Source organism: Scyliorhinus torazame, chromosome 17 (genome assembly GCF_047496885.1).
Source record: "Scyliorhinus torazame isolate Kashiwa2021f chromosome 17, sScyTor2.1, whole genome shotgun sequence".
In the NCBI taxonomy this organism is placed as follows: Eukaryota; Metazoa; Chordata; class Chondrichthyes; order Carcharhiniformes; family Scyliorhinidae; genus Scyliorhinus; species Scyliorhinus torazame.
In genome coordinates, this window is record NC_092723.1 from 116,590,269 (window position 1) to 116,614,731 (window position 24,463).

Consider the following 24,463-nt stretch of genomic DNA (forward strand, 5'->3'; position numbering starts at 1 on the left):
CCGGTCCACCCATTCTCTGCCAGAGAATTTTAATTTGTCAATAAAAGATCGAATTACTGCTTTTTTTAAAAGAAAAGTTTTATTGACTAATATTTTTTCTCTTCCCTAATTTCTTACGGCCATTGATTCTTTGGTTGGGATACATAACAGTAGGAATAGACCTTACAAACCCATTGAGCCCATTCGGCCATTCTATTAGATTATGGCAGATTTGAACCTCAATTCCATGATGTGTACCATTTTCCCTAGTTGCCACCATTCATGGACAACGCATAATAGGGTTTCTCTTGAATCCCACTCATAACCTTGCCGTGTCTATACGCAAATGTCCAGTGGGATTGGTGGAAAACAAGCAAAACTGCCAACCTGAACAGGTATCCCCCTCTAACCCATGGTACTGAGGCCATTTTTTTCATTTGTTCATGGGACGTGGGCGTCGCAGGCAGGGCCAGCAATTATTGTCCATCCCTAATTGCCCTTGAGGGGACAGTTAAGAGTCAACCACCTCACTGTGGATCTGGAGTCACCTGTAGGGCAGACCAGGTAATAATAATCTTTATTAGTGTCACTGGTAGGCTAACATTATCACTGCAATGAAGTTACTGTGACAATCCCCTAGTCGCCACACTACGGCGCCTGTTCGGGTACACTGAGGGAGAATTCAGAATGTCCAATTAACCTAATAAGAACTTCTTTCGGGACTTGTGGGAGGAAACTGGAGTTCCCAGAGGAAACGCACGCAAACACAGGGAGAACGTGCAGATTCCACAGATTCCCAAACTGGGAATTGAACCCGGTCCCTGGCACTGTGAAAAAACGGTGCTAACCACTGTGCCACCTGAAGTGAACCAGATGGGTTTTTATGACAATTGGTCACTGTCATCATTAATTCCTGATTTATTTCTAAATTCAAATTTCACCATCTGCAGTGGTGGGATTTGAACCTGGGTTTGAGCATTACTCTAGGTCTCTGGTTTACTAGTCTAGTGATAATACCACTACGCCACTGCTTCCCCATGGGATGATATGACAATCTTTAATTATCACTGGATCATACAGCACAGAAGGAAGCCACTCAGCCTCTGGTAATTGTGCTGGTTCTTTGAAAGAGTTACCCAATTTATCCCACTCCCCTGATCTTTCCCCATAGCCCTCTATTTTTGTCTCCTTTCAAGTAATGTGTAGTTATGCTTCAGCTTTAGTCATGTTACTACATGGATACTAATATTTCCAAACATGACTAAATAGAACATTGCAACTGATCTCTAGAGCCAACATATTCACAGAAGGAACATAAGAACTAGGAGCAGGAATAGGCCATCTGGCCCCTCGAGCCTGCTCCACCATTCAATGAGATCATGGCTGATCTTTTGTGGACTCAGCTCCACTTTCCCGCACGAACACCATAACCCTTAATCCCTTTTTTCTTCAAAAAATCTATCTATCTTTATCTTGAAAACATTTAATGAAGGAGCCTCAACTGCTTCACTGGGCAAGGAATTCCATAGATTCACAACCCTTTGGGTGAAGAAGTTCCTCCTAAACTCAGTCCTAAATCTACTTCCCCTTATTTTGAGGCTATGCCCCCTAGTTCTGCTTTCAGGATGATATAAGAAAATAATTCCATGCAAGCATCAGAATATCATCTCAGAACACTGAGCGTACTTTTATACATGAAACAACTAACTTTATAAGGATGAAGGAATGCCTCGTCAGATTCACTGGTTACACACTGCTGAAGGTGATTGTAGTTCATAGCTCTCTAATCTTACTGCCAAATATACAAAATCTACCGATTGACAGGAGCTTCTCGGTCTTCTCCATAGGTTCGCTGATGCAGGGGCCAAAGATGCCTGGAAGCACAATCCTCTGCATTAGTCCAGCAAACAACATTGACTATAGGCTGCAAGTTAGATCTGCTTTTGAATAATGCAGTCCACTTCCTGTCTTGTATGATTGCAATATCTCCATTTAGAATATAAGCCCCTAAAAGTATTCAAGTTCTATTGTTTTTTTCATAAAGTTGCATATAGCAACACCCCACCCAAGTGGAAATGATTGGTAATTCCCATGTCAGTCAAGCCCAGAGATCGCATTAATGTAAATGAGTCAGGTTAATTTGACCCACGTCATAGGGCAGCATGATGGCGCAGCGGTCAGCACTGCTGCCTCATGGTGCCGAGGTCCCAGGTTTGATCCCAGCTCGGGGTCACTCTCCGTGTGGAGTTTGCACATTCTCCCTGTGTTTGCGTGGGTTTCGGCCCCACATCCCAAAGATGTTCAGGGTAGATGGATTGGCCATGTTAAATTGCCCCTTAATTGGAAAAAATGAATTAGGTACTCTAAATTTATAGAAGAAATTTTTTTTACCCACGTGATTTGTTTTACGTAATGAACCTCTATTCACTGCAGTTTACTGGAGAAATAACCTGGCTTTCATCAGGAGACCTTGCTGTAGTTTCAGTCATATAATTCGTAGACCCTCTGGCACAAAGGAAGAAGATGATGGTTAGAGGTCAATCATCACAACTCCAGGACATCGCTGCAGGTGTTCCTCAGGGCAGTGTCCTAGGTTCATCCAATCTTCAGCTGCTTCATCAATGACCTTCCTTCCATTATAAGGTCAGAAGTGGGGATGTTCGCTGATGACTGCACAATGTTCAGCACGATTTGCGACTCCTCAGATAATGAAGCAGTCCATGTCCAAATGCAGCAAGACCTGGACAATATCCAGGCTTGGGCTCATAACCAGGGGCTGGTTTGGCTCACTGGGCTAAATCGCTGGCTTTTAAAGCAGACCAAGGCAGGCCAGCAGCACGGTTCGATTCCCGTACCAGCCTCCCCGAACAGGTGCCGGAATGTGGTGACTAGGGGCTTTTCACAGTAACTTCACTTGAAGCCTACTTGTGACAATAAGCAATTTTCATTTAATTTCAAGTGACAAGAAACATTTGCACCACACAAGTGCCTGGCAATGGCCATCTCCAACAAGAGAGGATCTAACCATCACCCCTTGACATTCAATGTCATCACCATTGCTGAATCACCCACAATCAACATCCTGGGTTTTTTTTAAATTTAAAGTATCCAATTATTTTTTTCCAATTAAGGGACAATTTAGCGTGTCCAATCCACCTAGCCTGCACAGCTTTGCGTTGTGGGGGTGAAACCAACGCAGACATGGGAAGAATGTGCAAACTCCACATGGACAGTGATCCAGGGCCGGGATGGAACCCGGGTCCTCAGCGCATGAGGCAGCAGTGCTAACCACTGCGCTACCAAGCTGCCCCCACATCCTGGCAGTTACCAATGATCAGAAACTGAACAGGACTAGCCATATTAATACTGGCTACCAGGGCAGGTCAACTAGTAATCCTGTGCTGAGTAACTCACCTCCTGACTCCCCAAAGCCTGTCCACCATCTACAAGGCACAAGTCAGAAGTGTATTGGAATACTCTCCACTTACCTGGATGAGTGCAGCTCCAACAACGCTCAAGAAGCTTAACACTATCCAGGACAAAGCAACCCACTTGATTGGTACCCCTTCCACAAACATTCAAACCCTCCACCACCGACAAACAGTGGCAGCCATGTGTACCATCCATGAGATGCACTGTAGTAACTTGCCAAGGTTCCTTCGGCAGCACCTTCTATGGTTACTACCACCTAAAAAGACAAGGGCAGCATGTACCTGGGAACCCCGCCACCTGAAGGTTCCCCTCCAAGTGACTCACCATCCAGATTTGGAATCCTTCACTGATTGATTCCTTCACTGTCGCTCGGTCAAAATCCTGGATCTCCCTCCCTACTAGTACTCTGGATGTACCTACACCTCAGGGACTGCAGTTGTTCAAAAGGCAGCTCACCACCACCTTCTCGAGGGTAATTAGGGATGGGGAATAAATGTTGGTCTATCCAGCGATGCCCACATCCCGTAAATTTATTTTTAAAAAGGACTCCGCTTTCTGAGTAAATAACTGCTGTGATTCATAAAGACTCTGTTTAAATAGATGTAGTTGGTTGTGCTGAGTAAATAGATTGCTTGATGCAAGTCTGACCCCACCTTTAATTGACTCACTGAAATAATGGTGTTAATACTCACTGCATTTATGAAAACAAGTAGCTATATTGACGGTATAATTTAAGCTGTAAGCGTACATAAAGTGGAAGAAATTGTTTAGCTGAAATGGGAATAACACTTTTGGGTGGGAGAATTTCTGTATCAGTACCCTTTAACTAAATTGTTAATAAAGATTTTTTAAAACAAGTTTACTAAGCCATTTGTGTGGCAGTTTCTAATGGAGTGAGTTTTTTTGAAGATCAAATATATGGAAACAGCAAAAAACACAGCTTGATTCAGTCCAGCTAACATTTTGTATGAAAGTCTTCTGCTTTTCTTATAGTGTAATTCTGCATTTAGTGTGTAAACAATTGTGGATCCAAGACATTTCAGCTCTACTGTTGCAACTGTTGCTGCTTTTGATGGTGCAGGGTGAAGAGCTGAGGGCGTGTTGAAGGTAGAGGAACATCAGTGGACCAATAGCTAGAAACTATTGGCTGAAAATGTACAATACTCTTGGGAAGAAGTATGATTCATGTGATATTCCTGCAATGAAAGAAAAGAATTGTAGTTTATTTCATTTGGCAATAATATGATAGGTTAACCTATGTTCATTCTGATTGTCAAACACACACATGCCTAACATAGGTGCCGTGTTCAGCAAAACTTCAAAGAGATTTAATATATGGCGTCAGGTACTTTCTTCTGACTCCATTGAGGTCCTGTGCTTGCATTTGTTCTGCTTTAATTAAACTCTCCCACTCCTTTTCTCAGTAACTGACATTTCTAAACTCTAAAATACAAGTTTAGACAAAACAGTAACACGGTAACTCTTAAAATTAAATTGTCTTTTAATGCTTTCACGAATGTTTCTTTTTATCTAATGAAGACCCCCAACCTCTGGCAGAGACTTGGACTTCGATCTGGCAACAATATCAGATCAATGATACTGCGAACGGAATTTGGATTGTTTAATCTGAGGATGTGGAGTGTACATAATTTTCAAGGATGCTTCAATTCTGTTCAGTAATCTGTACAATTGGAATGGTTAAAAGGCCCTGGGGACTGAATTCTTGAAGCCTTTATTTCAGGCGAATGATTACATTTATATAAATAGACTAGCAATTGTGCACTTCTGTCGTGAACTCCTCATGCACCTGTGGACAGGAATGTCTGTTATCATGTTTTCTTTGATACTTAAGAGAGGAAAATGAATTATTCATCGAAAACGGATTGATAGTTATTGCTGTTGAAAATTTTTATAGAAAATCTTGTTTGGATCCATTTTTGAGGCTTTAGGAAACTGACATTTATTAATTACTGTGTGTAGAAGAACTTACTAACAGTACATGAAAGAGTAAGTTTTCTCGATGTAATCCTAGCAGATACTAGAAATACATAATCAGGAAATTGTGCGTCCCAAGACAGTGATTTATTGTCCATCAATATTAAGAAGCAGAAAATTTATGCAGAAATGCTTTACAGTAGGTGCATAAGGACAGGAACTGACTAACAATGGGAAAGTGGTGGGCAGAGCTCCTTCAGGATACAAAATGGACTATGGATGGATCAAGAGTGGAGGCAGATGGATACGGGAAATGATGAAGGTTGGGTTCTGACTGGACAGTTTCAAAGGGATTATCAGAAATGTGTGCTTTTATTCTGCTGGGCACCACTTCCTTACAAGCCTATTAAAGACTGCTCCCGATATAACTGGATGCCAGCAACCCCCATTACTGAGTGTTTCACCTCTGATGCTTCAAAGATCTCATCAGTCTTGTTGAAAGGGGACCCCACATCCAAACTGCCACTATCCGTTCCCGAAGCCTGTCTCCGCAGAAAGTTGTGCATTCAAGGCTCACTCCAAAGACTTGATCCCAAAGATCTAGGTTGGCATTTCAGTGCAACGCTGCACTGTCAAAGGTGCCACCTTTTAGATGAGGCTCTTGTGAAGCCCCGTCTGTCCCCTCAGTTGGGTGTAAAAGATCCCATGACACTATTTCATAGACGAGAAAGGAAATTATCTGACTTTGCTGTGTGAAAATTTGACTGCCTCATTTTCTGCATTACAACAGTGACTGCACTTTAAAGCTAATTAAATGATTGTAAAGCATTTTGGGATGTTCTGAGTACTGAGGAACTATCCCAGTGTTGTAATGTCTTGAGATACTGGGGCTGAATATGGGGCATCATCACCTACAAAATACAGTTCAACCGGAAGTCTTATTTCTTCAGAGTGCAGAACCCACCCAGCATACATAGGTGTACACAGGGGTTAGGCAGCTTCAAAATCTCACGCACATCACTAACTCTTTTTTTTACCTTTACTGTTGGCCAGAAACAATCCTTCCTCATTGGTGTCAGATGCCGCCTATTTCCCCAGAACTCCTAGGACTTTCCCCTGCATTGTTCGCAAAACCATTGGACCACTCCCGACAGTACTCAGACCCTGGTACACCCATCAAAATGCTGCTGAACACTGAGCTTCCCTCCATTGATCCAAGAGGTCAAAGCCACTCGTCCACACGCGAGTCTACAATCCCTATGTTCATAGAACATCTGACTCATTATCAGCAGCATTTTGCGGATCTCATTTGGTAAATGCCTTGAGTTGGTAATTCTGTAACACCACCAGTCCAGCATTTGTCCAGATATACCAGCACAAAGAATCACTCAGGCCAGGGGTGGGAATTGCAAAGGGGACTGTGTGTGAGCGATGGGGGCTGAAATTCAGGGCAAGACCATATCAGCCCTGTTGGAAGAAGCTCCTGAAAACTTTGGATTGGGCACAAAATTAACTTGAATGTTGTAAGCAAACAGTCTCTGAGATCAATAGGTAGAAAAGGACGATAGGACCTTTCATTACTTTTGAAGGAATGAGAGAATGGAGTAAATAATGGAGTAAATTTATTGTCACAAGTAGGCTTACATTAACACTGCAATGAAGTTACTATGAAAATCCCCTAGTCGCCGCACACCGACGCCTGTTCGGGTATACTGAGGAGAATTCAGAATGTCCAATACACCTAACATCACGTCTTTCAGGACTTATGGGAGGAAACCGGAGGACTCGGAAGAAACCCACGCAGAGAACATGCAAACTCCACACAGACAGTCAACCAAGGTCAGAATCGAAGCCAGGTCCCTGACATTGTGAGGCAGTGCTAACCACTGTGCGTATTCTGTAGAAGAGACGTTCCTCAGTAATGTGCAGCTTTGTTTGCGTCTTTCCACAAGTTCATGAGATCCCATAAGGAAAAACAGATTCTTATTTCCCAGCTTTTACTGATTTATCCTTCTGGGGAGGGTTTGTACTGAGGCCCTAAGTGGTGGAAGTTGGCTGCACAGGGGCCCTGGCTTGTCCTGGTCCTGTTTAGCAAGGACCCACTGTCATCATGGCAGCTCAAAGCCTGTCATTGGACAGATGGGGTTTGTCACAAGGAACTTGTTAATGATTTCCCGGGTTTTCCATTCCTTCATCCAAAGGATGTTTGCTGGTAGATTTGCTCAGGAAGAGTGCGCCATATGGGCCACGGCTATGGATGGCAAGCAGTAGGTAGGTTGAACAGGTCGTCATGGAGTGACAAGTGAGGTGCAGCACAGATGGTTTCAACCAGTTTGTGGATTTTCGTCAGTCGGCAGATACATAGGGGAGTGATATTGTGAGGACAGGAAGTCAGGGGAGAGGAGTTGAGCAGCGAGTTCAATGATGCGCATTGTTGTGTTCAATTGCTTGCCAACAAGATGTGTGTGTGATGGTCTTTGCCAGACAGGCCACATACTCTGCCGTGGAGTACGTAGGGCAATTGCTGAGGGTTGGAGTGTTGTGAAAACAGTGACCCAGGTTGATTTACGTGGGGGCTGATAAATGGATTGAATCTGTAGCACAAGGGATAAGAGAGAAACATAGAAATGAGAGTGAGTGTGTGGTAAGAAGAGGAGGACATAGTGGTGAAGAGAAAGGAAGTGAGGGGGTGAATTCGCTGCCTTTCTACCTCCTCCTTGAAGATGGTGCTTAAAACCTACCCCTTTGGCCAAACATTTGTCACCTGGCCTAATATCTGATGTGACTCATGCAAATGTTTGGGATGCTTTACCACATTAAACGTGCTAAATAAATGTTATTGGTGAAGGAAGTACATATAACTGGTGAGATAGGATTTTTAGCGTATCATCACACACTTTTTTTCCCCTTTGGGGAATAATGGGGGAAGCGGTGGAAAGATTCCCAAGCTGATTATCAGCCCGTTGAACCATGTTATTAATGCTCCTTCCATGGCTGACGAGTCCTGTTGTTGGGACTTGAACCCGGAGCTTCTGGTCCAAAGGTAGGGACATTAAGGGGACAGGTGAGGGTTGGAGTGTTGTGAAAACATTCAGCAGAGGGCAGTGGAGCAGAGCTGCTGATTGGCTGTTGCAAGTGAAATTTGCATACCTCCATTGTGGTCACCATAACTTGAAGGTGTACCTGAGCTAGCGACCCTAGTTGTTCGAGTGAAGACAAGCATCCCGCAGAGGGCAGTAGAGCGGAGCTGCTGATTGGCTGTTGCAAGGGAAATTTGCATACCTCCATTGTGGTCCCTCTAACTTGAAGGTGTACCTGAGCTAGAGACCCTAGTTCTTCGAGTGAAGACAAGCATCCAGCAGAGGGCAGTAGAGTGGAGCTGCTGATTGGCTGTTGCAAGGGAAATTTGCATACCTCCGTTGTGGTCACCCTAACTTGAAGGTGGTTTGTGGAGGAGCTGTTGTCAAGTGACACTTAAACCCGAAACACTTCTTCAGTGTTTCCCTCCCTACCCCCTCCTCTAACCAAAAAAAACAACCACTGTAAAGATCAAGAGGAAGGCTCGAGGTCAGGTAGACGTAGAAAGAAGTTGAACCGTGATGCCACAGTCTGCAGGTAAGGGATTGGCTGGTGACTGGTAAGTAGTTTTTCTTTTATTTTCCCTCAGGTGTTATCGTGCAGGGCGCAGAGGTTGCTGAGTGAGTGCTTGCTGAGAAGGGGAGTGAATAACAGGTAAGCTCTTTATTTTTTTTTATTTTTTTATCTAGAGGGGATGGCCGGGACAGTAGTGCAATGTTCCTCCTGCAGAATGTTTGAGGTGAGGGACGCCGACAGTGTCCCTGCTGATTTCATCTGTAGGAAGTGCACCCATCTCCAGCTCCTCAGAAACCGCGTTAGGGGACTGGAGCTGGATGAACCTCGGATCATTCGGGAGGCAGAGGTGGTCATAGATAGAAGCTTCAGGGATGTAGTTACTCCGAAGAATAAAGATAGATGGGTGACGGTGAGAGGGGCTGGGAGGAAGCAGTCAGTACAGGGATCCCCTGTGGTCGTTCCCCTTAGTAACAAGTATACCACTTTGGATACTGTTGGGGGGGGGGACTTACCAGGGGTAAGCCATGGGGTGCAGGTCTCTGGCACAGAGTCTGTCCCTGTTGCTCAGAAGGGAAGGGGGCAGAGGAGTAGAGCATTAGTCATTGGAGACTCCATAGTTAGGGGGATAGATAGGAGATTCTGTGGGAACGAGAGAGACTCGCGGTTGGTGTGTTGCCTCCCAGGCGCCAGGGTGCGTGATGTCTCGGATCGTGTTTTCGGGATCCTTAAGGGGGAGGGGGAGCAGCCCCAAGTCGTGGTCCACATAGGTACCAACGACATAGGTGGGAAAAGGGATAGGGATGTAAGGCAGGAATTCAGGGAGCTAGGGTGGAAACTTAGATCTAGGACAAACAAGTTATTATCTCTGGGTTGTTACCCGTGCCACATGATAGCGAGATGAGGAATAGGGAAAGAGAGGAGTTGAAAGCGTGGCTACAGGGATGGTGCAGGAGGGAGGGTTTCAGATTTCTGGATAATTGGGGCTCATTCTGGGGTCGGTGGGACCTCTACAAACGGGATGGTCTACACCTGAACCAGAGGGGTACCAATATCCTGGGGGGGGAAATTTGCTAATGCTCTTCGGGAGGGTTTAAACTAGTTCAGCAGGGGCTTGGGAACATGAATTGTAGCTCCAGTATACAGGAGGTTGAGAGTAGTGAGGTCATGAGTGCGGTTTTAAAGTTGCAGGAGTGTACCGGCAGGCAGGAAGGTGGTTTAAAGTGTGTCTTCTTCAATGCCAGGAGCATCCGGAATAAGGTGGGTGAACTTGCGGCATGGGTTGGTACCTGGGACTTCGATGTTGTGGCCATTTCGGAGACATGGATAGAGCAGGGAAAGGAATGGTTGTTGCAGGTGCCAGGGTTTAGATATTTCAGTAAACTCAGGGAAGGTGGTAAAAGAGGGGGAGGGGTGGCATTGTTAGTCAAGGACAGTATTACGGTGGCAGAAAGGACGTTTGATGAGGACTCGTCGATTGAGGTAGTATGGGCTGAGGTTAGAAACAGGAAAGGAGAGGTCACCCTGTTAGGGGATTTCTATAGGCCTCTGAAAAATTCCAGAGATAGAACATAGAACATAGAACAATACAACGCAGTACAGGCCCTTCGGCCCACGATGTTGCACCAAAACAAAAGCCATCTAACCTACACTATGCCATTATCATCCATATGTTTATAGAACATAGATGTAGAGGAAAGGAATGCAAAGATGATTCTGGATAGGAGCGAAAGCAACAGGGTAGTTGTTATGGGGGACTTTAACTTTCCAAATATTGACTGGAAACTCTATAGTTCGAGTACATTAGATGGGTCCGTTTTTGTCCAATGTGTGCAGGAGAGTTTCCTGACACAGTATGTAGATAGGCCAACGAGAGGCGAGGCCGTATTGGATTTGGTTCTGGGTAATGAACCAGGACAGGTGTTAGATTTGGAGGTAGGTGAGCACTTTGGTGATAGTGACCACAATTCGATTACGTTTACTTTAGTGATGGAAAGAGATAGGTATATACCGCAGGACAAGAGTTATATCTGGGGGAAAGGCAATTATGATGCGATGAGGCAAGACTTAGGATGCATCAGATGGAGAGGAAAATTGCAGGGGATGGGCACAATGGAAATGTGGAGCTTGTTCAAGGAACAGCTACTGCATGGCCTTGATAAGTATGTACCTGTCAGGCAGGGAGGAAGTGGTCGAGCAAGGGAACCGTGGTTTACTAAGACAGTCGAAACACTTGTCAAGAGGAAGAAGGAGGCTTATGTAAAGATGAGACATGAAGGTTCAGTTAGGGCGCTCGAGAGTTACAAGTTAGCTAGGAAGGACCTAAAGAAAGAGCTAAGAAGAGCCAGGAGGGGACATGAGAAGTCTTTGGCAGGTAGGATCAAGGATAACCCTAAAGCTTTCTATAGATATGTCAGGAATAAAAGAATGACTAGGGTAAGAGTAGGGCCAGTAAAGGACAGTAGTGGGAAGTTGTGCTTGGAGTCCGAGGAGATAGGAGAGGTGCTAAATGAATATTTTTCGTCAGTATTCACACAGGAAAAAGACAATGTTGTCGAGGAGAATACTGAGATTCAGGCTACTAGACTAGAAGGGCTTGAGGTTCATAAGGAGGAGGTGTTAACAATTCTGGAAAGGGTGAAAATAGATAAGTCCCCTGGGCCGGATGGGATTTATCCTAGGATTCTCTGGGAAGCTAGGGAGGAGATTGCTGAGCCTTTGGCTTTGATCTTTAAGTCATATTTGTCAACAGGAGTAGTGCCAGAAGACTGGAGGATAGCAAATGTTGTCCCCTTGTTCAAGAAGGGGAGTAGAGACAACCCCGGTAACTATAGACCAGTGAGCCTTACTTCTGTTGTGGGCAAAATCTTGGAAAGGTTTATAAGAGATAGGGTGTATCATCATCTGGAAAGGAATAATTTGATTAGACATAGTCAACACGGTTTCATGAGAGTAGGTCGTGCCTCACAAACCTTATTGAGTTCTTTGAGAAGGTGACCAAACAGGTGGATGAGGGTAAAGCAGTTGATGTGGTGTATATGGATTTCAGTAAAGCATTTGATGAGGTTCCCCACGGTAGGCTACTGCAGAAAATATGGAAGCATGGGATTCAGGGAGATTTAGCAGTTTGGATCAGAAATTGGCTAGCTGGAAGAAGACAAAGGGTGGTGGTTGATGGGAAGTGTTCAGACTGGAGTCTAGTTACTAGTGGTGTACCACAAGGATCTGTTTTGGGGCCACTGCTGTTTGTCATTTTTATAAATGACCTGGAGGAGGGCGTAGAAGGATGGGTGAGTAAATATGCAGATGACACTAAAGTCGGTGGAGTTGTGGACAGTGCGGAAGGATGTTACAAGTTACAGAGGGACATAGATAAGCTGCAGTGCTGGGCTGAGAGGTGGCAAATGGAGTTTAATGCAGAAAAGTTTGAGGTGATTCATTTTGGAAGGAATAACAGGAAGACAGAGTACTGGGCTAATGGTAAGATTCTTGGCAGTGTGGATGAGCAGAGAGATCTCGGTGTCCATGTACATAGATCCCTGAAAGTTGCCACTCCGGTTGAGAGGGTTGTTAAGAAGGCATACGGTGTGTTAGCGTTTATTGGTAGAGGGATTGAGTTTCGGAGCCATGAGGTCATGTTGCAGCTGTACAAAACTCTGGTACGGCCGCATTTGGAGTATTGCGTGCAATTCTGGTCGCCGCATTATAGGAAGGATGTGGAAGCATTGGAAAGGGTGCAAAGGAGATTGACCAGAATGTTGCCTGGTATGGAGGGAAGATCTTATGAGGAAAGGCTGAGGGACTTGAGACTGTTTTCGTTAGAGAGAAGAAGGTTAAGAGGTGACTTAATTGAGACATACAAGATGATCAGAGGATTGGATAGGGTGGACAGTGAGAGCCTTTTTCCTCGGATGGTGATGTCTAGCACGAGGGTACATAGCTTTAAATTGAGGGATGATAGATATAAGACAGATGTCAGAGGTAAGTTCTTTACTCAGAGAGTAGTAAGGGCGTGGAATGCCCTGCCTGCAACAGTAGTGGACTCGCCAACACGAAGGGTATTCAAATTGTCATTGGATAGACATATGGACGATAAGGGAATAGTGTAGATGGGCTTTAGAGTGGTTTCACAGGTCGGCGCAACATCGAGGGCCGAAGGGCCTGTACTGCGCTGTATTGTTCTATGTTCTATTACTTCCCCAGAATTCTCACTCAGTTGTTGGTTCTTTTGCTTGGTGCACCACGCTACACCAACTCACACCCAGAAGAAAGAAGAACCTGGCAGAGAGATGCAGAGAAATGTGGTGGAAAGAAATTAAATCTTGAGAAGAGAAAAAAAGATAGAGATAAAAGTAGAATGGGACAGAAAAGTGGCAACTCCACTCCTCCAACTCCTCCGTATCCTCCAACAGTGTTCTGAGTTACCATGAACAATGCCACACAAGATTGGCTAATACACCAGCAAATCTTTGAGCTCGTCTTATTCTATTTTCACATTGGCACCATCCCTGCTGTTGATAGATCATGGTGTTCCCACAGAAGGAATGCGATTATAATTTAATTTCAGCAAGTTCAGCACTAAACCCTCTGTAGTTGACTACTATCAAAATATATGGCATGTATTTTGTAAGCTGCAGGCAGCTAAGATATCTTAATGCTAACCAACAAAAGCGCTTGAGGCAACTCACATTTTCAGAATGATGGGAATCTTGTTGCTGATTGGAAACATAAGAGCTGCTTACCATTACCCCCCATCTTCCATCCCCTGCCAAAACAAATGTCCCAGACACATCCAGTTCTATCACGAGAGACAACAAGAGAATTCCAATGCATTGCAACCTCTTATTTTCCCATTACTTTCTGATGAAGATGCATTGGAAGGATCTGCGGTACATAAATATCTAACTTGTAACCAAGAATTGTTGTAACTGAACATTCCTGTAACTGACATCCAATTGGCAGTACCCGTTCAACATACAAGAAGCCACATGCTATTTCGACAAAGAGATGGAACATTTCTGTACGGTATTTCACTAATGCGATAGATTTCCACAACAACTTTCATAATAATTATGAACGGCCAAAATATAAAAGAACTTCTGAGCATTTCACAAAGGGGATAGGAGGACGTCAAAAGTGTGTTGTTCTCTGCCTTTCTCTATCCAGATGGCTTTGATGTATTGTGTTGATCAGAGAACGAGTCTTGTAAACCAACAAAACTATTTTATTGAACACAAGTAATTGGATTCGACACTTATTCCTAATAAATTAAACAGTTGATTAATCACTCATAAACTACATTCACTATATTCATCTAACATCTAACTCTCTAACTTAATAAACTTCTCTCTTGCTCCCTCACTATCTTCAGTCCTTCTAACCTGCTTCTGCTCCTACCACCTACTCCAACCTTCTCTCCCCCAAGGCAGCACGGTAGCCTTGTGGATAGCACAATTGCTTCACAGCTCCAGGGTCCCAGGTTCGATTCCGGCTTGGGTCACTGTCTGTGCGGAGTCTGCACATCCTCCCCGTGTGTGCGTGGGTTTCCTCCGGGTGCTCCGGTTTCCTCCCACAGTCCAAAGATGTGCGGGTTAGGTGGATTGGCCATGATAAATTGCCCTTAGTGTCCAAAATTGCCAGTAGTGTTGGGGTGGGGTTACTGGGTTATGGGGATAGGGTAGAGGTGTGGACCTCGGATGGGGTGCTCTTTCCAGGAGCCGGTGCGGACTCGATGGGCTGAATGGCCTCCTTCTGCACTGTAAATTCTATGAAATCTAAGGCGCAGCGTCATCCCCTTTTTATTTCTAGGATTAGCTCCCTCTAGTGGGTGCCTGTATCCGTTTCATTCACCCTTGCGTTACCTTCATGTATGATAATACCACAAAGAGGTTATGGAAAGGATTAATAATGAAGGAGCATAAGACAGAGTTATAAAGATATATTTTTTTAGAGTTTTTCAGAGAAAGAAGGAAAAGACCCTAACAAGGCAGTATGATTTTGTGAGGAAGTTTCAAAGAAAATCCCAGCTGAGCAGTAATTGACATGAACTTCCAATGGAGGGAATGGGAGACCAGCAATAAGAGATGGTGGAGAGTTGGATGATGGAAGAGATCGCCGGGACAGTTCGATGGAGCGGGTCACCTAGATAGGCTGGGCAAGATCATGGAAAGGTTTGTAATCAAGGATGAGAATCTTGCAACCTATGGCCTGGGGGACAAGGGACTTGATTAGGGGCAGGGGTAATGGTTGTACAGACTCCGTGTGAAAGAGGGTTTCAGTCAAGCTAAGCTAGACCAACTGGAGTTTGTAAAATGTAATGGAAAATAAGACAAGAAGAAGTATGAGGGCGAAGGAATGGCTGATGATGGTTTCTGCTGGGGGCAGATGAGGACAGGTGGGGAAACGAGCAGTTACGAGAGAAGCCAGGAAGAAGACGTGAAGTAGGAAATTCAATTTAGGGTCTCACAGACCACCACAATTACACATGTGCAAACAGGAGGTGTGATGATTTGAATAGATAGAATTTACAGTGCAGAAGGAGGCCATTCGGCCCATTGAGTCTGCACCGGCTCTTGGAAGGAGCACCCTACCCAAGCCCACACCTCCACCCTATCCCCATAACCCAATAAGTAACCCCACCCAACACTAAAGTTGAATTTTGGACACTAAGGGCAATTTATCATGGCCAAGCCACCTAACCTGCACATCTTTGGATTGTGGGAGGAAACCGGAGCACCCGGAGGAAACCCACGCACACACAGGGAGAATGTGTAGAGTCCGCACAGAGAGTGACCCAAGCCGGGAGTTGAACCTGGGACCCTGGAGCTGTGAAGCAATTGTGCTAACTACTGTGCTACCGTGCTGCCCCCGAGGGACAAATGCTGCCAGGACTGAAGCAAAATGGCTTTTATTGAGCTGATAGAATCTGACTCATTTAAGACTTTATAGTAATAGCTCATAATAGATAAACTTGCAACCATTGCTTCAGTACGCTTTTCAAACTTTCAGTTTTATGTTCTTGTTGTACTTGCTGAACTGATATCTGGCACCCAAAAGATGGCTTGCAGGCGACCTGTATAAGTGCTGCTTGAATATCTAGTAAATACCTGTGATGATGGGTTTGCATCCTGTGTCAATAAACTTTGTCAATCAAAAAATGGGTTCTGTGTTTTGCTTTGGGCTTCACCAACCTGCTTGGGTCTTATTAACAGAACTAATTGGGATAAAAGTTACCCCTTGTTTTATGCTGCTGGCTTAAATATAGCTGCACTCCTGTGTTAGGTGGAGGGGTGGCTCTGTTAGTTAATGATGGTATTCGCAAAAATTTTGGCTACCAGAATAGAGGACTGCGTCCCGGGAGTGATCGAGGAGGACCAGACGGGTTTCGTCAAGGGCAGGCAATTGAACACAAATGTGAGGAGACTCCTGAATATTATTATAATGCCCTCGGAAGGAGGGGACGCAAAAGTAGTGGCTGCAATGGATGCAGGGAAAGCCTCTGACAGGGTGGAGTGGGAGTACCTGTGGGAAGTGTTAGGTTGGTTTGGATTCGATGAGGGATTCATTGGGTGGGTCAAGCTACTGTAAGAGGCCCCCGTAGCAAGTGTATCCACGAACTGGCTGAGGTTGGAGTATTTTAGATTGCACCGAGGGACAAGGCAAGACTCCTATCCCCGCTACTATTTGCCCTGTCAATTGAGCCATTGGCCATCGCGCTGAGGACTTCAAGGAATTGGAGGGGGCTGATCCAGGGGGGGGGGGAGCAGCACCTGGTTTCCCTCTACGCAGACGACCTGCTATTGTATATTTCAGACCCGGTAGAGGGGATGGGGAGGTCATGCGGATCCTAAGGGACTTTGGGAGCTTCTCGGGGTACAAGTTGAACGTGGGGAAAAGTGAGCTGTTTGTAATCCATGCTAGGGGTCAGGAGGAGAGATTGGGAGAGCTCCCACTCAGGATGGTGAAGAGGAGCTTTCGTTACCTGGGTATACAGGTGACTAGGAACTGGAATGCCCTACACAGGCTTATAGAGCAGATGGAGGGGGACTTTAAAAGGTGGGACATGCTCCCGCTTTCCCTGGCGGGAAAGGTGCAGACTGTGACGATGACAGTGCTCCCCAGATTCCTGTTCGTTTTTCAGTGCCTTCCCATCTTCATCCCCAAATCCTTCTTCCAGCAGGTGAACAGGATTATCACAGGATTTGTGTGGGCAAACAAGACCCCGCGAGTTAAAAGACTGTTTTTGGAGCATAGCCACCTAGTTTTGTTAAATATTTTTCGTTTATTTTTCTGTTATTAGTTATGTGAAAATTCTGTTAATAAAAACAATTTTTAAAAAAATGATGGTATTAGCATAATAGAGAGGGCTGACCTAAGTTCAGGAAACCAGGATGTGGAAATGGTTTGCATGGGATGCAAAATTATAAAGGGAAGAAGTCACTTGTGGAAGTTGTGTATGGGCTGCCTAACAGTAACCACATGGTAAGGTGGAACATAAAGGAAGAAATAATAGGAGCTTTTCAGAAAGGCAGAATGATAATCAGGGGAGATGTTAATCTACATAGAGGCTGGAAAAGTCAATAGGCAAAGGTAGTGTAGATGAGGAGATCATTGAATGTTTTCGGGATAGTTTCTTAGAGCAGCACGTTCTGGAGCCAGCCAGGGAGCAGGCTATACCAGACATGGAATGAGATGGGGGTAATTAATGATCTCATAGTGAAGGTGCGCCTAAATAGCATCAACCATAATGTGATTCAATTTTACATTCAGTTTGAGGGAGAGAGGAGTGGGTCTGAGACAGATGGACGAGATTTTCCAGCCGTTTGTTCCAACGAGATATTACCGTCCCGCCAACAGCGCACCCCCCGCCACGGGTTTCCTGGCAGTGAGGAATTGCATTTAATGGGAAACCCCATTGGCAATGGCCACCTCCTGCCACTGTGAAACACGTGAAGGGCTGCTCGGTATATCCCGCCCCATATTTTAAAATTTAAATAAGGGCAATTATGAGGGCATGAAAGCTGAGCTGGCTAAAGTGAATTGGCAAGTTAGCTTAAGGGATAGGTCAGTGGAGATCCGGTAGCAAGCATTTAAGGGGATATTCCAGAATGCTCAGAATAGATATATTCTACCGAGTAAGAAAAAGTCCAAGAGATGGAATGGACACACCAACTGTGGTTAACAAAAAAGATTAAAGAGAGTTTCAAATTTAAAGAAAAATTATAGAATTGTTGAGAGACGGGTGGCAGGTCAGAAGATTGGACAAAATGTAAGTAACAGCAAAGGACGACTAAAAGATTAATAAGGAGGGAAATATTAGAGTACGAGGGAAAGCTAGCCAGAAATATAAAACATTAGTTCGAGATTTTATAAATATTTTAAAAAGACAATGTAATTGTTGGTCCCATATAAAGTGAGTGTGGAGACTTGATAATGGGAAAGAATGAAATGGAAGATGAATTGAACAGATATTTTGCATCAGTCGTTAGTACAGAGGATGCAAGTAACACCCCAGAAGCAGCTATAGACGAGGAAATGGAAGGGAGGGAGAAACTTAGGAAAATTACAGTCACCATAAAAGTGGTACAGAGTAAATTGTTGGAGCCACGGGCAGGAAAGTATCCAGTTCCTGATGGGCTTAGTCCTAGGGTTTTCACAGAATGGCTAGTGAGATAGCTAATGTTTTGATTTTCCAAAGCTCTCTGGATTTGGGAAATGTCCCATTAGATTGGAAAGTAGCAAACACCATTATTCAAAAAGGGAAGGAAACAGAAAGTAGGAAGCTACATGCGAGTTTGCTTATTTGTCATGGGGAAAATGTTATAAGTTATTATTAAAACAGTAATAGCAGGGCACTTGGATAAGCTCAAGTTAATCAGGCAGAGTCAACATGGTTTTGTGAAAGGGAAATAATGTGTAACCAACTTATTGGAGTTCTTTGAGGAAGTAGCACGTGCCATGGATAAAGATGAACAGGTGGTTGTACTATACTGAGATTTCCAGAAAGCACTTGATAAAATGTCACATCAAAGGTCACTGGAAAATAAAAGCCCTGGTATAGGGGATGACATATTGACATGATAGAAAATTGGTCAGCTGGAAGAAAGCAGAGAATAGGTATAAATCAGTCTTTTTCAAGTTGTTAAGATATAACGAGTGATGTGCCCCAAGGATCGGTGCTGAGACCGTAACTGTTTACAATTTGTATAAATTAATTGGATGAAGGGATGGTTGCCAAATTTGCTGATGACACAATGATAGGAGAGTAAGTTGTGAAAGAGAGTAAGTTGTGAAGAGGTCATGAGGCTACAAAAGGACATAGATAGGTTAAGTGTGTGGGCAAAGATCTGGAGTATTATCTAAATGGTGAGAGATTGTAGAGCTCTGAGATGCAGAGGGATCTGGGTGTCCTGGTGTATGAATTACAAAAGGCCAGTACGCAGGTACAGCTACTAATTAGGAAAGATAATAGAATGTTACTTATTGCAAGGGGAATTGAATACAAAAGTAGGGAGGTTATGCTTCAGTTGTACAGGGGATTAGTGAGACCACATTCAGAGTCCTAGATACAGTATAAGTAACCTTATTTAAAGGATGTAAATGTATTGGAAGAAGTTCACAGAAGTATTACTGAATTAATACCTGGAATGGGTTGGTTGTCTTATAAAGAAATGTTTGACAGGCTAGGCTTGTATCTGCTGGAGTTTAGAAGAGTAAGAGGCGACTTGATTGAAACATACAAGATCCTGAGCGGCCTTGACAGGGTGGATTTGGAGAAGATTTTCCTCTTGCGGGAGAATCTAGAACGCGGAGTTACTGTTTAAAAATAAGAGGCCACCCATTTAAAACAGAGGGGACCCAGAGCAGAATTGTTTTAATGCATCTGGTGTCTTTTACAAAACCTTCTGTAAAGAATAACGGAAAGATGGTTCTGCTATTCACGTATTTCGTTATTGATAAAAGATACGAATGCAGCTGCTTGTTTAAGTCAAACCAGATTTGGTCAAGTCCTAGTTTTTTTACTCTTAAAAAGGAGTTGGTACTTTAAACAGAAGGTTATCTTCCCAGGCTCTCCTATTTAAACAGACTAGTTAGGAAAGCCCAACCAGACCAAACACATTATTTCAATTACTTATATGACGTGGAACGTGATAATATCATCCATGCGTACACATGATATATAACAAGCAGTAAGATAAGATCACCCTTGGTATGTCGAGATGATCTGTCAGGGGAAAGAACCTACTCAAAATGGGAAAATAAAAAATAATTGAAAACAAATTGCGCATATACATATATATACTCACATGTTAAACTGTACCAGCTCTCCCTCTAATTCTCTTTAGTTGAGTGATACAATTTCTGTGCACTGTTGAGTCCCAGAAGACAATGATCTTTGGGATGAATTCCTGTACTGTTTCCTTTGTGAGAAGTCCAGGGAGTTCCTTTGTTGATTCCTCATGTGCTCCTTGTAATTTTTTGTCAGTAAGGTGTAGAGGAAAGGGTTAATACAGCTGTTGCCGTATGCCAAGCAAGTCACAAAAAAATTAACATAGGCATATGTTTTGGGAGAGAGATTTGGATTTTCACTGTAATAGAGAGTGAACAGTTGCCACACCCAAAAAGGCAAGAAGCAGACACAATAGGCAAGGACGATAGTCAAGATCATGTAGAGGATCTTGTGTTTGGGGGACCTCTTCACTTCTTTGTTGTTGAATATCCTTGTTTGAGATATCCAATAAGTATGGGCCAGCTTTGTATACAAGAATCCAATGACTATCCCTGGAGCCAATATACAGGTGTGAAAGAGTACAGTCAGATATACCTTATATGCCTGTTGTGGCCATGTAGAGTGGCACATGCGTTTCATTGACCCATTCTTGTTAAATTGTCTGAGATCAATCATTATCATGGTAGGGAGGGCAAGGAGAAAGGAAATGAACCAAACTGCACAGGTAACGATCCTTCTGTAGGCTCTGTTTCTCCTCAAAGTAGCCAAAGGTTTGACCACTGCCAGGTATCTCTCAGTGCTCATAATAGTCAGGATGAAGATGCTGGCCTGCATGGTCAGAAAGTCTAAGCTGAAAAGGATCCGACAGCCAACTTCTCCAAAGTACCAGTCCTTGGCGAAGTAGGTGCACACCACAAAAGGGATGGTGGCGAGATACAGAAGATCAGCGAAAGCTAGGTTGACAATGTACACATACATGGAACCGGCAAACCTCATGGAGAGTGTCATCACCACCAGGGTATAGACATTACCTACAATCCCCATCAGGCACATTATGGTCAGGAAGGTCCCCAGCAGTAATGTGATCAACACCTCATTCCATGACTCCGAAACTGAAGACGAAGAGTTTGTCATTGAGGAAAAGTTGCCCGGCGTCCCAGAGACGATTACCTCCATGCTTCAAAACCTATCCACCCTAAGTTGGATTTGGTAAAACCGGAACGTGGGCTGATTCATTCAATTCGTTTGAGCGAACGGGGAGCTCATCTAATGAGCGACCAGATGGGAAAGTTAACCACTCTCCGTTAGTGCAACCGCTTCTCAATGTTCATGACAATTTCAGCCAGTAACTGACCTGCTCAGTACATCTAAACAAAGTCAGTCTCAAGCAAGGAACAACACGGCGGCCAGGGTGGTTAAAACATTGACTGATAAGGTTGTCCTCACCCAGATTGACACTGCACCCAGTTTGGAAATATTAGCAGATTTTCGATAACCTCAAATCCTCAAAGCAAACACTCCATCCGTGAGAATGTAAAGTGCCAAAGGTGGCTGAATGTGACTGATACCAACCGATAGTGTTCGGTAAACCTCTGCAATTCCTGCAGCCCGGAGGCAGTTTCAATGTCCCAGAAAAAATAATAATAAAACTTGGGATGTGAAATCCTTCAAAGGTTCAAATTCGGGACCGTTGAAAAGTCTTGCACCTGCTCAAAAGTGTTTTGAAACCTCAAAATAATGCGCAAAGCCGGATGTTGGAGACTCAGCCACCGAGATTGGGTTTATTCCCTGTTGTAATGTTGTGCACACACTTTAACCGGGGGCTCCGCTCTGACTGCATCTCTGCCTGCTGCCCGTGGCTTCACACACAGGAGCTGGAGCAAACTGCACATCTCCCACTTTGCATCGGAAGTCTGGGTAGATGCAAGTGGAAGTCTCTACAACAGCCAGCATGGGGGTTGGTTTCATGTGAGAGCTCAGATTGTGTGTGTGTGTGTGTGTGGTTGGGGGGGGGGGGGGGGGGGGTTCTCTGTGTCTGTCAAAGGCAACGTGGCGGATCTGAGAGAGAGAGGTTTGAAGAATGCTTTCTGCGCGTCCCCCACGTTTGATCAGGACAATTGTCACTGGCGGGTGTGTCAGTAACCTGAGGAAAACACATTTCAGATAAGGGGCAAATGTACAGAGTGGAGATTATCATTTGTTCTTTAAAAAAAAATGTCTGTGAGCTGTTCTGATGTAAAATATACGGGCGTGAAAGGGTGCTAGCAACAGATTCCGTCGCAACTGTTAAAAGTTAGTTGGGGGGAGGGGGGGGGAGAGAAGAAATGACCGAAGAGGTGGAGATTGAGACGAATCAGGCAACTCTGCCAAGGGGCTGGTACCGCCAGGAGGGGCCGAATGGCCTCATTTTGTGCTGTGTGATTTAATAATTTTCAGGGATGAAACTGTGGCTTCAAAAATCAGCATTTATGTGAAAGGACAAGAATATTTATCAAACGGTTCATCTAATTGCCTCAGCACCTTAAACCCGGCTTTGAAGAATAAAAATCTCGGTTATATTAAAAAATATATGAAGCAGCTTTGGGTGTCCAGTCCAATGGAGTTCGCTCCTAATCTAACTCCCTGCAGCCGACCAATGTAAAGTTTTATCTGGGAGTCAATCTCCCTCGTTGACCTTCCTATCAGCTGCATTGCTATGTTTGTATTTACACAGCACCACATTGACATTCCTCAAAACACTTAGCTGGAAATGACTTCTACAGGACAGCAACTGTTACATAGCAGAATATGGCGCTGCTTTATACAAAATGTCCAGGCTATCTATTTGACCTCCTCTAGACTTTTGTAAACTTAGTATAAATGTTTGTTTTAATGTTAAGAGAAAATGAACAGCGCGCTGTTTCCACTTAATTTTCAAACTAGCCTAGAGGAAAGGAATGTGATATTTTCGACTGCAGTGTTAATTTGAGTTATTTAAAGGGGAAACATCACTTGCGGCTTGATTTCTTTTATAATCAAAGAATGAATCGCAGATTTGTTACGCAGTTCAGGAACATGTCATAGAATTTACAGTGCCGGCGCTTGCCATTCGGCCCAATTAAGCCCATTGAGTCTGCACCGGCCCTTGGAAAGATACCCTAATTAAGCCCACGCCTCCACCCTATCCCCGTAACCCAATAACCCGACGGAACCTTTTGGAAATTAGGGGCAATTTAGCATGGTACCCTTTGGCCTTGTATATATTTTTTACTGTTTTAATAAAAAGGTATGGCCAATCCACCTAACCTGCACATCTTTGGACTGTGGGAGGAAACCCACACAGACACTGGGCGAAAGTGCAAACTCCACACAGACAGACACTGGGAGAAAGTGCAAACTCCACATGTGCAAACTCCACACAGACAGTCATCCGAGGCCAGAATTAACCTGGGTCCCTGGAGTTGTGTGGCAGCAGTGCTAACCACTGTGCCACTGTGCTGCCCTGTATGAAATGCTTACATCAAGTCACTGAACATATTTCACATCACATATATGTGTGTGAAGATTATAGTTATACCGTATGTACGTGATCCTAATCCAAAAATATTCCTGACCTTCCTTTCCCAATTAATAAGTTTTTTTTGCCAGCTATTTTATAAAGAAATCTTCCTAGAATGAACATGTTGTCCATTGAATCTATTACATGAATATAGTTCCACAGTGAGCATCGGTTCCATTATTTCACATTTTCTAGCCATCAATTTGTGTTCTTTATCCTAGCTGTTATGTCTGCATCCTGGATTTTCTGTCATGGGGGTTGGTTTTTCACATCTTCATGGTGCATGCATATATCTTTCAATAAACACAATTGGAAATTTATCATTAAACCTTAAGAGCTAATCATTTGGGATCACATTGTAGCATTAAGGAGCCCCAGCAAATCTGGAGTCAATGATAATCTTTTACTAAGGTCCTAATTGATTGCGTGAGACCCCTTCCTAAGACAAAAAGTGTGAATCAGTATTTGTTGACTATAATGGATGTGTCTACTAGATTTCCGGTGGCCATTCCATTACAAAATATTGCATCTAAAAGGTTTTGTAGAGGAGTTAATCAAATTGTTTTATCAGATACTCCCAAAAGAAATCCAACCAGGGATCAAATTTTAAGTCCAAGCTATCCAGGGAAGTTAGGGATAGCTTAGGGGTAGAGCAATTCAAATCACCCATGTATCATCCAGAATTCCATGGAGCATTGGAAAGGTGGCACCAAACATTAAAGACCATGTTGAGGGCCTATAGTCAGGATTATCCAGAG

The 24,463-nt window shown here is 44.0% G+C and overlaps 1 protein-coding gene across 1 annotated transcript; it reads right to left on the minus strand.

The window, feature by feature from the left end:
* Positions 1-3,011: 3,011 nt before the first annotated feature.
* Positions 3,012-22,031, minus strand: uts2r5 (urotensin-2 receptor 5). Its single transcript, XM_072480935.1, has 2 exons — positions 20,244-22,031; positions 3,012-4,607 (listed from the first exon to the last, which is right to left on the minus strand). The coding sequence occupies exon 1, from the start codon at positions 21,341-21,343 to the stop codon at positions 20,279-20,281; it is 1,065 nt and encodes a 354-aa protein (XP_072337036.1). The 5' UTR covers positions 21,344-22,031; the 3' UTR covers positions 3,012-4,607; positions 20,244-20,278.
* Positions 22,032-24,463: the final 2,432 nt, after the last annotated feature.

Coding starts and splice junctions, on each gene's coding strand:
- uts2r5 (XM_072480935.1), bottom strand. CDS start 21,343: ATGGAGGTAATCGTCTCTGGGACGCCGGGCAACTTTTCCTCAATGACA.